Source organism: Cercospora kikuchii (assembly GCF_019650295.1).
Source record: "Cercospora kikuchii DNA, contig_00003, whole genome shotgun sequence".
In the NCBI taxonomy this organism is placed as follows: domain Eukaryota; kingdom Fungi; phylum Ascomycota; class Dothideomycetes; order Mycosphaerellales; family Mycosphaerellaceae; genus Cercospora; species Cercospora kikuchii.
In genome coordinates, this window is record NW_025408584.1 from 2,930,293 (window position 1) to 2,943,182 (window position 12,890).

General features: G+C 54.3%; 5 protein-coding genes across 5 annotated transcripts; 3 read left to right on the forward strand and 2 right to left on the reverse strand.

Annotated features, from left to right (window-relative positions):
- Positions 1–130: 130 nt before the first annotated feature.
- CKM354_000551700 (uncharacterized protein) lies at positions 131–1,197 on the forward strand (the record flags this gene model as incomplete). Its single annotated transcript, XM_044800794.1, has 2 exons — positions 131–303; positions 444–1,197. 2 exons carry the CDS (start codon positions 131–133, stop codon positions 1,195–1,197), a joined length of 927 nt encoding a protein of 308 aa, XP_044656729.1.
- A 635-nt stretch (positions 1,198–1,832) lies between these two features.
- On the forward strand, positions 1,833–6,674 carry CKM354_000551800 (uncharacterized protein; the record flags this gene model as incomplete). The annotated part of the gene is made up of 1 exon (XM_044800795.1): positions 1,833–6,674. The coding sequence occupies one exon, from the start codon at positions 1,833–1,835 to the stop codon at positions 6,672–6,674; it is 4,842 nt and encodes a 1,613-aa protein (XP_044656730.1).
- Positions 6,675–6,833: 159 nt separating this feature from the next.
- On the reverse strand, positions 6,834–7,597 carry CKM354_000551900 (uncharacterized protein; the record flags this gene model as incomplete). The annotated part of the gene is made up of 2 exons (XM_044800796.1): positions 6,834–7,330; positions 7,384–7,597. The coding sequence occupies 2 exons, from the start codon at positions 7,595–7,597 to the stop codon at positions 6,834–6,836; spliced, it is 711 nt and encodes a 236-aa protein (XP_044656731.1).
- A 272-nt stretch (positions 7,598–7,869) lies between these two features.
- CKM354_000552000 (uncharacterized protein) lies at positions 7,870–9,581 on the reverse strand (the record flags this gene model as incomplete). Its single annotated transcript, XM_044800797.1, has 4 exons — positions 7,870–8,379; positions 8,431–8,668; positions 8,810–8,977; positions 9,034–9,581. The coding sequence occupies 4 exons, from the start codon at positions 9,579–9,581 to the stop codon at positions 7,870–7,872; spliced, it is 1,464 nt and encodes a 487-aa protein (XP_044656732.1).
- A 1,070-nt stretch (positions 9,582–10,651) lies between these two features.
- On the forward strand, positions 10,652–12,482 carry CKM354_000552100 (uncharacterized protein; the record flags this gene model as incomplete). Its single annotated transcript, XM_044800798.1, has 2 exons — positions 10,652–10,692; positions 10,808–12,482. 2 exons carry the CDS (start codon positions 10,652–10,654, stop codon positions 12,480–12,482), a joined length of 1,716 nt encoding a protein of 571 aa, XP_044656733.1.
- Positions 12,483–12,890: the final 408 nt, after the last annotated feature.

Here is a 12,890-nt window from a genome sequence, read left to right on the forward strand (position 1 = left end):
GAAAACGACCGTGCACGCACTTCTGTAAATTGATGCTCCGAACAGCCCACCACCACCAGCATCGAGGACTTCGCGACAACACCACAACACCCGTCTTCGACCGCCCAACACCTCGCCCTCAACCGCGAAGATGGCCACCCCAAAGAACCTCCCGTCGGTGTTCAACGCCACTGCCCAGGACATCGAGATGCTCCTGTCGGCTCAGGCTCACATTGGCAGCAAGAACTTGCAGGTGCACATGGAGCCATACCTCTGGAAGACTCGCCCAGACGGTGTGAATGTCATCAACATTGGCAAGACCTGGTACGTGAATACTCCTGCAGCCAGTCCGGCTGAGGCGGCGCATACGCGCATTGCGAGCGAATTTGCGACTCTTGTTGCATTTGCTCCGCCTGATGTGACCTGGCAAATATTGAGCCAGCAGAGTACTAATGCGCGCACAGGGAGAAGATTGTCCTCGCTGCCCGCATCATCGCCGCTATCGACAACCCAGCCGACATTGCTGTCATCTCTGCTCGTCCATACGGTCAGCGTGCTGTCCTGAAGTTCGCCGCCCACACCGGTGCCTCCGCCATTGCCGGTCGCTTCACCCCCGGTAACTTCACCAACTACATCACTCGCTCGTTCAAGGAGCCACGCCTCATCATCGTCACCGACCCACGCACCGATGCCCAGGCCATCAAGGAGGCCTCGTACGTCAACATCCCAGTCATCGCCCTTTGCGACACCGACTCCCCAACCGAGTACGTCGATGTTGCCATCCCAACAAACAACAAGGGTCGTCACGCCATTGGTCTGATCTGGTGGATGCTCGCCCGTGAGGTCCTCCGTCTCCGTGGTACTCTTGCCAGCCGTGAGACCGAGTGGGACGTCATGACCGATCTGTACTTCTACCGTGACCCAGAGGCGGAGGAGAACAAGGACTCTGCTGGTCAGGACGAGGCCAAGGTGCCAGGTGCCGACGAGGTCGGCCCAGGCGCCGTCGAGAGCGGATTCAACAACGAGTGGGAGGTTGGCAATGCTGGCAGCTCCGCATTCGCTGCTGCTTCGGGTACTGCTGGTGCTCAGGCCGCATCCACTTGGGATGCTGAGGGTGCTGACTGGGCTGCTGCCAGCGCTCCAGTCGAGACCGGCAACCAGGGCTGGGCTGCTGACGGCAACACCGGCGCTGCAACTGCTCCAGACAACCAGTGGTAGATGTGTTAGATCTTTGGTACGTTGAAAAAAAGCGATTCGCCCTCACAGGCTAGGAGAAAGTACTGGCGCTCATGAGGGAAAGAAGCCTGTCATCATGTGAAGTGGTGAAAGGAGAATGCCCTGTGCTAGGAAGCCCGATCGGTTCAACGAAAGTTGCCGGGTCTGTAGAGTCATTACAAGATATCTTCAGGCGCGTTCTCTCTCCGTGTGTCGCTCCCGTTGCTATCACCAGTCTTCTGAACTTCTTTCGTGTTTATGTCGGTGCTCGGTGCTACATGTTGTGACAGTTTTGAACCCTTTCGAGGATCTGCAGCAAGCATCTCCACATGGCTGCGAACAGCTTGCGGAACTTGGGAAATTTCCCGGCCGCGCTGTGAATCTCTGACTCTTTGTGCCCACCATTGATGACTCTTCACCGCACCCACGCGCCCGCAACACGCTCAATGCCTCTTCTCATCTTTGCTGCTTGCAAGTGAACCTCGTATGCAGAAACTGCGCATCTGGGACTTGACCAATCTCGGATCTTTCCAACTCATCCTCGCTGAAGCCGCGGTGCTGTTCGTGTCGGAGCAACTGGTGAGCTAAAGCAGCAGACCAGCTACATTTCCCACAACCCGATCCATACACTGCCAAATATGGCGAACTCCAATGGCACGTCCACTGCCACGAAAGTGTCAATCTTAGGCAAAGACACCATTATTGTCGACTACGGCTTGTGGCCAAACTATGCCACCCACGACCTGCTCACCAACATCCCTTCGTCGACCTACGTCCTCATCTGCGACTCCAACCTCGCCAAGCTCCCATACGTGCCAGCCTTTGTCGATTCTTTCAATGCCGAGCGAGCGAGACTGGGCAAAAAGGCAGAAGATGCGCGGCTTCTCGTCCTTGACAGCATTCCTCCCGGTGAGACCAGCAAGAGTCGGAAGGTGAAAGCTCAGATCGAAGACTGGCTGCTCAGTCAAGGATGTACACGCGATACAATCCTACTTGCACTGGGCGGTGGTGTCATGGGTGACTTGCTCGGCTACGTGGCAGCGACATACATGCGAGGAATCAAGTTTTGCCAAATTCCCACATCGCTGCTATCCATGGTCGATAGCTCGATTGGAGGCAAGACCGCAATCGACACTCCGCTGGGAAAGAATCTCATTGGAGCTTTTTGGCAGCCAGAGAGGATATACATCGACCTTGCGTTCTTGGAGACATTAGACAAGAGACAGGTGTGCAATGGAATGGCTGAAGTTGTCAAGACTGCTGCCATCTGGGATGAGAAGGAGTTCGAGAGGCTAGAAGAGGGAGCTGATGCGATCATGGCGGCACTAGAGAGGCCGCTAGGCAAAGGCAGATTCGAGGGAATCGAGGACGTCTTCAAGAGGATTGTGCTTGGAAGCGCAAGAGTCAAAGCCGAAGTGGTCACTGCGGACGAAAGAGAAGGAGGGTTGAGGAACTTGCTGAACTTTGGCCATTCCATCGGACATGCGTACGAGGCAATTCTGACCCCTGAGATCCTGCACGGCGAGTGTGTCGCTGTGGGGATGGTGAAGGAAGCAGAATTGGCGAGGTATCTGGGTATTCTCGAGCCGGCTGCTGTCGCTAGGCTCACGAAGGCCATCAAGAGCTATGGGCTGCCGACAAGTCTGGACGACAAGCTGATAACTACCAAGACGCGGAAAGTATGCGAAGCTGATGAGCTGCTGAGAAGAATGGCTGTCGACAAGAAGAATGCAGGCTCTAAGAAGAAGATCGCGCTTCTAGCATCAATAGGGAAATGCTACGAGCCCGAAACCGGCCCAGGTGCGACGAAGTGCGACGATAAAGACATCAGGATCGTGCTTTGTCCTTCTGTTCTGGTCAGACCTGGTGTTTCGAAAGATTTGAACGTGGTTTGCAAGCCGCCTGGGAGCAAAAGCATATCAAACCGAATCCTGCTAATGGCGGCATTGGGTAAAGGCAGCTGTAGGATTACGAACCTACTGGCCTCCGACGACACGCAGTATATGTTATCAGCGATTGCAAGCCTTCAGGGCGCCACATATGGCTGGGAAGACGAGGGACGTGTGCTTGTGGTTAATGGAAATGGTGGCAAGCTGAAGGCGTCTTCAGACGAGATCTACATCGGCAATGCTGGGACTGCTTCCCGCTTCTTGACCACAGCATTGTCTTTGGCGGAGCCCACCAAGGATGCTTCACACACAGTCCTCACTGGCAACGCTCGCATGCAGGAGCGTCCTCAAGGTCCTCTTGTCGACGCCCTGAAGGCCAATGGAGTGGACATGGAGTACTTGGGCAAACCAGGTAGCCAAAGTCTCCCGCTTCGCATTGGTGCGGCTGGCGGTTTCGAAGGCGGCGACATCGAACTGACGGCGAAGGTCTCCTCGCAGTACGTCTCGTCTATCCTCATTTCCGCACCATATGCCAAGAAGCCGGTGACGCTGCGTCTTGTGGGTGGTAAGGTCATCAGCCAGCTGTACATCGACATGACAATAGCTATGATGGCCAGCTTCGGCGTTCATGTGACGCGAAGCAAAACGGAGGAGAATGTGTACCACATTCCCAAGCAAAGCTACGTCAACCCACCTGAGTACGAGGTCGAGAGCGATGCCAGCAGTGCTACTTATCCTCTCGCTATTGCTGCTATCACAGGCACCAAGTGCACAGTGCCGAACATTGGCTCCGCTTCTCTGCAGGGAGATGCACGTTTCGCTGTGGATGTTCTGCGGCCCATGGGATGCACCGTAGGGCAGACAGAAACTAGCACAACGGTCACTGGTCCTGCGTTTGGCAAGCTACAGCCTCTACCAGAGATTGATATGGAGCCGATGACGGATGCCTTCTTGACCGCCTCCGTTCTGGCTGCTGTTGCTCAGCCAGGAAAGCACGGTGCAACAACGAAAATTATCGGCATTGCCAACCAAAAGGTCAAGGAGTGCAATCGTATCGTGGCCATGATTGACGAGCTTGCGAAGTACGGCGTGGTTTGCAGAGAGCTCGACGATGGCATTGAGATCGATGGTGTTGGAACCGCGATTCAGGCGCCGCGCGATTCAATTCACTGCTACGACGATCATCGTGTGGCCATGAGCTTCAGTGTTCTTGCTACTGTCGCTCCTCAAGGCAGTCTCATACTCGAAAGGGAGTGTACAGGCAAGACCTGGCCTGGTTGGTGGGATGTATTGCACCAGACTTTCGGCGTCGAGCTCGAAGGAGTGGAACCCGAATATAATGCGGTATCAAATGGTCACGCAAATGGCGTCGATGAGAGACATGGGTACGTGAATGGAGAGGTCAAGAAGTCTGTGTTCATCATCGGCATGCGAGGCGCTGGGAAGACTACTACCGGAGGTTGGGCTTCACGAATTCTTGGCTGGCCGTTCGTCGACATGGACACAGCGCTGGAGGAGCAAGAGGGCATGTCGATCCCAGAGATGCTAAAAGATAACGACTGGGATGGGTTTCGCCAAAAAGAACTCAAACTGCTCAAGCGTCTCATGAAGGAAAAGCCTGAAGGCTACGTTTTCGCCACCGGTGGTGGACTGGTGGAGACACCAGAAGCGCGTGAACTACTGAAAGCCTGGCAGAAGGATGGAATGGTGCTTTACATCACACGAGACGTGAGAGCGATCATGGACTACCTCAACATCGACAAGACTCGTCCTGCTTACGTCGAGGACATGATGGGAGTCTATCTGCGACGCAAGCCGTGGTTCGAGGAGTGCAGCAACCTTCACTACCACAGCCAGACAGTGGATGAAACCACTGCCATCGTGGGTTGGACCAGTCCTTTGGATGACTTCACCAGATTCCTCAACACAATGACGGGAAGAAGCGGCGCGCTGCAAAAGATCCTGGCTAAACAGCACTCCTTCTTCCTATCCCTCACGAGCCCGACAATTCAAGATATTGTGACTGTCCTGCCTGAAATAACGATGGGCAGCGACGCAATCGAGCTCAGAGTGGATCTGCTCGTAGATCCGGACAAGGAATCTGGCGAGACGCACTGGAGGCCTGGTTTCTTGAGTGAGCAGGTGGCCTTATTGCGGGCTTCCACAACGCTGCCACTGATCTTTACGCTGAGAAGTGTCAGTCAAGGTGGCCAATTTCCGGATGATGCGACCGAGCAGGCCATTGCGCTGTATGCTGAGGGACTGCGCATGGGCTTCGACTTTGTGGACTTGGAGTTGACGGCAGCACCTGAAGTCAAGGATTATGTGCTCAACCACAGGAAGATGTGCACTATTATCGCTTCCCATCATGATCCAAAGGGACAACTCTCATGGGCCGATGGCGCTCCAGAGTGGAGGGCGCACTTTGACGCTGCTCGAGAATATGGCGATATTGTCAAGCTCGTCGGTGTGGCCAAAGACTTTGATGACAACGACGACTTGAGGACGTTCAAGAAAGCTATGGCGAAGGAGTTCCCAGATCTACCTGTCATCGCCATGAACATGGGAGAGCTAGGCAAGATGAGCCGGGTCACCAATGGGTTCATGACGCCTGTCAGCCATTCAGCTCTGCCAGTGAAGGCTGCTCCAGGACAATTGTCTGCAGCTGACATCAGGAAGGTATTGGGCATCGTCGGAGAGATCTCGGCCAAGAAATTCTACTTGTTCGGGAAGCCAATTCAGCAGTCGCGCTCGCCGGCACTTCACAACACACTCTTCGCAGTGACTGGTCTGCCGCATACCTACGGTCTGCACGAGACTGATCGTATCGTTGAGGCCGAGGATATCATTCGATCGCCACAGTTTGGCGGAGCCAGCGTCACTATCCCTCTCAAATTGGATGTCATGCCTCTCCTTGATGCTATTGACCCAGCAGCGGAGACAATTGGAGCCGTGAACACGATCGTGCCGACAACGACGCCCGACAACCAGAAGATCCTCGTCGGCCACAACACAGATTGGCAAGGCATGGTTCTAGCCCTCCGCAATGCTGGTGCCCGAGGCACAGCAGGAGTGCTGCGCGAAGCCGGCATGGTCGTTGGTGGTGGCGGCACAGCCCGCGCTGCGATCTATGCCTTGAAGAACATGGGCTACAGCCCAATCTATTTGCTTGGGAGGAACAAGGAGAAGCTGTCTCAGCTCACTGCTTCTTTCCCTAATGACTACAATGTCGTGCTCCTCTCGAGCGCAGCGGAAGCGAAGGCTGTACCAGCAGACCAAGCGCCTGTGGTTGCTGTTGGTACCATTCCTGGTGATTTGCCAATTGACGCCACGTTGGAAAGCATCCTCAAGGTGATCTTCGAGCAGGATCTCAAGGCCGGTACAGCGTCTACAGGCGACAAGATCTTGCTGGAAATGGCCTACAAGCCTGCTGTCACGCAGCTCATGGAAATGGCCCAGCAGAGTGGATGGAAGACCGTGCCAGGTCTTGAGGCTCTCGTCGCGCAAGGCGTGCATCAGTTCAAGCTCTGGACTGATATCATGCCTCTGTACAGCCTGAGTAGGGACGCAGTATTGGGAAACATTGCGTAGCGAGGGTGAGGTGTAGGGGAGATCGTTTATGTACAGCACATTTTGTGGCACTCCTCATGCAGAATTCGACTTCTACAGCAATGTAAATGCTCACGGATTCTTTCATGAGCTTTCATCAGACCTCCTTCTCTCCGACCCTCGACATCCGCACTAACACCTTCAGTCATAGGGCCTCATAACCTCATTCCCCTCAACAGCCTCCTTAAATCCCGGAATCGCAGTCGTATGACACCAAGGTTTCATCTCAATCTCCTTCTCAATCACCCCAGCAAAACACCCCGACCACTTCATCCTCGGAAACTTCTCCACAACCTGCTCAATCACATCTCGATGAATCAAATACGGCTGCCAACCCATATTGTCAAATTCCGTAGCGAGTTGGACTAATTGACCCATGCGAGAGATGGTGCCTATTTCGCCAGGATCTTGGTGGCGGATGATGGCTTCACAGACACTTTCGGCTTGGGTTTGTGGGGCGCCGAAGGATTGGAGTTTTTGGAGGGCGAGGAAGCCGCCGTGGAATTCGAAGGAGAGGTGGGTGGAGTTGGTGTTTTCTGGAGTGGCGGAGATGTCGTGGAAGAGGCAGGTCAGGGCCCAGGTTTCGAAGAAGGAGGAGGAGGACCAGGTCGGGAAGTGTTGGGTTATGATGGCATTGCCTGAGAGGTGATGAGGATGAGTTATTTGACATTGCTTGAAAGTTGCGACGTACCATAGCAGTAGACGCGAAGGCTGTGGTTATATGTCTCCTTGGTGAGGCGAGCTTTAACATATTCGTCTGCTTTTTCAACCACAGATGTCTTGGGCCAGATTGTTTCGAAGTTGATGTCGATTGGTGCTGTCTTTGACTCGGCTTCGGAGGGCACATTGGAACGATTTCGTGGGACTGCGTTCCAGCCGAATTCGGAGATATATTGCTTTGACATGTTGTTGCTGATTCGTCTTTCGAGACTAGTTGATCAATCAGATGCTGTTTGCAGCATCGATATTTATGAGCTTGAAGTGATGTACCGCGAGCGACGTACCATTTGTCATGGCTGTGGAGCGGCTTAGTCGGCACGCCCTGTGCTGTAGCAATTTGGCAGTCGCGCAGCGAGCACCTTCGCTCACTTGATATGGAAAGTGAGAACTGGTGTGTCACTACTGCAATACGCTTTGATGAGACGAGTACAACGTCTGCGGAGCGAGATAGTGAGCACTAGCACCTAGCATGCAGTTTTCCCTTTGCCTGGAGCATGCGCGCCGTTGTCAAAAGCCCGAATGCCGCTCCAGTAGCTATGGCAGACCAAAGTTGTGCCCCGAGATAACTGCCATCCATCGCGCCCTGCAATGCGCCGCCGATCGATGGCCCAGTGAGCGCGGCAAACGATAAAATCCCAAATGCCATGCCCAACCTCGTGCCGAATTTATTCATTTCCAGAGTGATGCTCGCTACCGTAGATGGCACCAGGCCTTGGAATGCTGCACAGACAATGCCATAGATTACGGTAAAAATGTAAAGACCAGTGTTGTCCCGCACTGCTATCCAGCTGAAGGCGACAACCGTAAGAACGAGGAGAATGGGCACCTGGGTATTCAGCTGTCCAAAACGGTCGGCGAAGAATGATGGTATGATTCTTGCGGGCAGGCCCACACCATTGATGATAATTGTGAGGTTGAGAGCAGAGGTGAAGGAGACTCCCGCCACCTCGATGGCATATGAAGAGATCTGCTGATAGTGAGCAGGCGCGAATGCTTTCAGCTTGGCAGTAGAACTCACGTAGTATAAGGTGAAATAAATTGCCCAAATGATGAAGAAACAGCACGCAGTCAGGAACACATATGTCGGCTCCTTGAAAGCAGAAAGATCAACGATAGGTCCTGATCTTCGAGGTGGCAATCTTGGTCGCATGAAGACCATGACAATGATCAATAAGCCAAGGTTCAGAAACCCAAGAACGCGAGCAGTCCAAGCAAAGCCTAGTTTGGGCAAGAGTTGTTGAACGAGGACTGGATATCTGAAATTCATCGTTAGAATATTGGTTGTCTGAGCAGGGGTGTATGGAAGGGCTGTGATCAAGCTGGGGACCAGGACAACTCATCCATCAACAGACGGACGACAAGAGACATGAATGCCTGGAGAGACTTCTTCTTCTTACATTATTCCGCCTACGCTGTTGCCGGCACTAGCCATTCCCATGGCTAAGGCTCGCTTGCCGCTGAAATAAGTGCCAATGAGGCCCATGGCAGGCGTGAAGAATATCCCGCCGCCTAAGCCGGTCATGATACCCTGTGTGAGCATAAGCTGCCAGTACTGCGTCGATAGGCTGAAAGCCGATTAGCTAGCGTTTTAGTGAATTGTCTGGGTTGATGGCCTGGCTACCTTGTGAGGAAAATCCCCAGCACTTGGACTACCGCGCCGATAATGAGCGCTGGCATGAAAAATCCTGCATCGAGTGCGCGACCAGAGAATACGCCAATGAAGAATGTCAGGAAATTCTGTACGGAGCCGATCCAGGACACAGTCGAGGCTGGGAGGCCCAGGTTCAAAGTGTAATACGATTGGAAAGCGCCATACGAATTGACCAAACCCCAAGTAGTCATGGCACAGATCGCACCCATAGCAACCTGCGTCCATGCGTGAAGACCTCCATCTGGCGGCGGAGGAGGATCTACGATGGAATGCGTGGTCAAGCGTGAGGCAACCTTGGCGAGAACATTGCTTGCAGTTCTCCTCAGGTCATGGGATGCCCTCGTCGTCGATAGCTTGGTGGATCGTATTTCATCTGGATCTTGGAGCGAGGGTTCCTCATGTTGTTCGATGCGGTCGAAATCGTCGTGCGAGGAGAAGGATTCGCCACTGCCGGCAGTGGATGTCAGGTCCCGCTCGCCCTTTTCGGCTTGATCGTAAGGCTCGTGTGGCTTTGACATGACGTCGACTAATCATTCAATGGAGCAGCAATTACTGATACACAAAAAGTGCAAGCGCGTGCCTGCCGAGCTTAGAGATGTCTACCAGCTAGATCCGAATAGAGTCATTCCGCTATTGCGGGTCCGTGATCGGAGAGCAAATGGTAGAAGGGCGTGCATTCTCCGCTTGGCCATCCTATCAAGCGCTGGGCATTGGACGACAGCTGCTGCTTTTCCGGCACACATTAGCCGGCAGGGCGCGGCGTGTTGCCGTGGTGTACATTATGATGGCGGCTTTGCCACAAGTAGGGCAGTGCCGACTTCATTCTTGGACGATATATGGTCTTGAACGTGCTGCACAGAGCCGATGCATCGGAGGAGATGAAGATGAAGAAGGGCAGGAGGTGAAGTGCAAGGTATAAGGTATATGTAGGGGTGGGATTATGTATGGCGCAATGGTCGCGAGGGAAGACCCGGGCGCCGAATAGGTCTGTGCATCTTGACTTTTGTTGCCGTTGCCATTTGAGAAGTTGCACGTCTTGCTCGAGGGCAGGAGCCCTTGATGGCTGACGGGGCGATAGGCAGTCGCGTAGTAGTCTGAGGAAAGAAGATGTCTGGTCGTTATCGAGGTTGCAGGAACGGCACTCGGAGCGTCGGAGAATCGGCGCGCTGGCTCACAGAGATGCCATTGACCGTCTACGCCGAAGTCATCGACACGCCCGTTCACGTCCTTGCGTTGCTCCCTCGGACTGTTGATTTGCACCGATGCTACTTCCCATCACCGCCAATGCCCACAAGCATCTTCGAGTGAGCGTCGCCTTCCTGATGCGGCAGTTGCAGCCGACGACAGCGCCTATCTCGGTATGGATAGGCCACGCGCCCTTGGAAGCTGGACACCGGGCCTGAGGTGCACGACACGCGCGACTCATCAGCACGACGCGGGGCACGCACGTCCTATACCTTGCCGTAATCGCTCTCACGTCTTGATCTGACGCTTTCCCGTGGGATGACAGCAATCATATTGAAGGACAACCAGCAGAGAACCGAGTCGTAGTCCAGCGTGAGCTCCGACACGGCCAGTCGTCGGCACAATGCTTCCCCCGTTCGACTACTTCGAGCACCGAGCCGCGTGGTACGCGTTAACCCTCGAGCATTCCATATCCCAGACCCCACTCCTCCCACGCTATGTTACCGCATCCTGCCATGAGCTCGACATGATGCTAACACAACCGTCTTCTGCTGCATAGCAAGCGGAAACAGGACGAGCGAGCTGCTCGCATTGCCAACCTCCCCAAGCCATATCAGCAACCCATCACCGCCGACGAATCCGACATCCTCGATGCACCCATTGATCAATTGGTCAAAGATGTCCAGACCAAGTCCACGTCCGCCGTGGACGTGCTGCGAGCATATGGCAAGGCTGCCGTGAAGGCCCACGCAAAGACCAATGCCGTGACCGAGGTCATGATAAAAGAAGCGGAAGGCTGGATCGAGAAAGGCGACATCAATCTGGAAGGTCCACTGGCTGGCATACCCGTCAGTCTCAAAGACAGCATTGTCGTCGGTGGTTTCGACACAAGTGTGGGCTACTCGTGCAAGACCGGCAAACCATACGCGGCCGACGGCGCCATTGTTCGTCTGCTCAAAGATGCAGGTGCTGTGCCATTCGTCAAGACTGCCTTGCCCATCACGCTGCTGAGCTTCGAGAGCTTCAACGACGTCTGGGGACGCTGCCTGAACCCACACAACCCGCAGTACAGTCCGGGTGGCAGTACAGGCGGAGAAGGCGCCATCCTCGCCTTCGGTGGGAGTAGAATAGGTATTGGATCAGATGTCGCCGGCTCAGTTCGTGCTCCTGCGCACTTCTCTGGCTGCTACTCCCTGCGATGCAGTACTGGCCGGTGGCCCAAGTACGGCATCGATACCAGCATGCCTGGCCAGGAGGGCATCCCTTCTGTCTTCTCGCCCATGTCACGTACACTTCCAGATCTCGCCTATTTCACTCGCGCCATGATACAGATGAAGCCGTGGAACTACGATCAGTCGGTGCACCCGATTGCTTGGAGATCCGACGTGGGAGAGGACATCTCCAACAGGAAACTGAAGATTGGCGTCATGAGATCCGACCAGGTAGTCGACCCCGCTCCAGCTTGTGCTCGCGCAGTGGATATTACCGTTGCGGCCCTCAAGGCTCAAGGCCATGAAGTCTTCAACGTATCGCCGCCAAGCCCATATGAAGCGATGGTCATTGCCAGCAACCTCCTCAACGCAGATGGAACCAAGACTTTCCGATCATTCTTCCGCACTGGTGAATCAGACGATCCGGGTGCTCGAGAGTTCGGCCGGTACATGCGTCTTCCTCGATTCCTCAAATGGTTTTGGTATGCCTATGTCAAATATATCAAGCGTGATGAGATCTGGGCTGGCCTTCTGGAGCACTGGCACGCGAAGAGCGCTCACGAGAACTGGCAGTGGGTCGCTAAGCGCGAAGTCTATAAGGCGAGATTCCATGCGTGGTGGAATACCTTCGGCGAGTTCGGCGACGGCATGGATTTTATCCTCACGCCTCCAAATGCTACACCGGCAGTCCCGCACAATGGCATGAAAGAGGCTAGTGCCTCTTGTGGCTATACGTTCCTATTCAACCTGCTGGACTACACCTGCGGTATCGTGCCCGTGACACACGTAGATCCAAGCAAAGACATCTTGCCACCGAGCGTCAATGTCAGCAAAATGAACGGCGTTGCCAGAGGTGCGTACAAGCATTACGATCCCGTGAAAATGGCGGGACTTCCAGTGGCCGTTCAGCTCGTTGGCAGGAGACTTGAAGAGGAGAAGGTGATCGCTGGCATGCAAGTGCTCGAAGATGCGCTCGAAGCACAGGGGCAGAAGTATGAGCTGCTATATGGTTACGATCAGTAGAGGCATCTAATAATGTCATCATCTGTTTCTTGCACCCGGCGTCGTATGGTGCCGCTGCCGACGTTTGCAACGTTCAGCCACCCGCAATGCGGATTTAACAACGGTCTTGACTGCCATCGAGACGCATTGCACTGGTAGCGCAGAAGCAGATACCACTCGTGCGATTGGTGAACAAGTCACTGCATCATGACAGTGTGCATGCTGATATCTCGCAGAGGCTCATTGGCAATGCATTCCGTTTTGTCTGTACCCGAAGCATATAGTTGGAATTGACATTCCTTCAACGCTCGAGGTATCGGTCACGGCGCGTCGCTCGAGAGACGTAACGACTCCGCGAACCAAGCTGGCCACTCTCGTCTTGCCATGGTGACTGCAACCTCTCCGGTGGATCTGACAGCTGACGCAGTC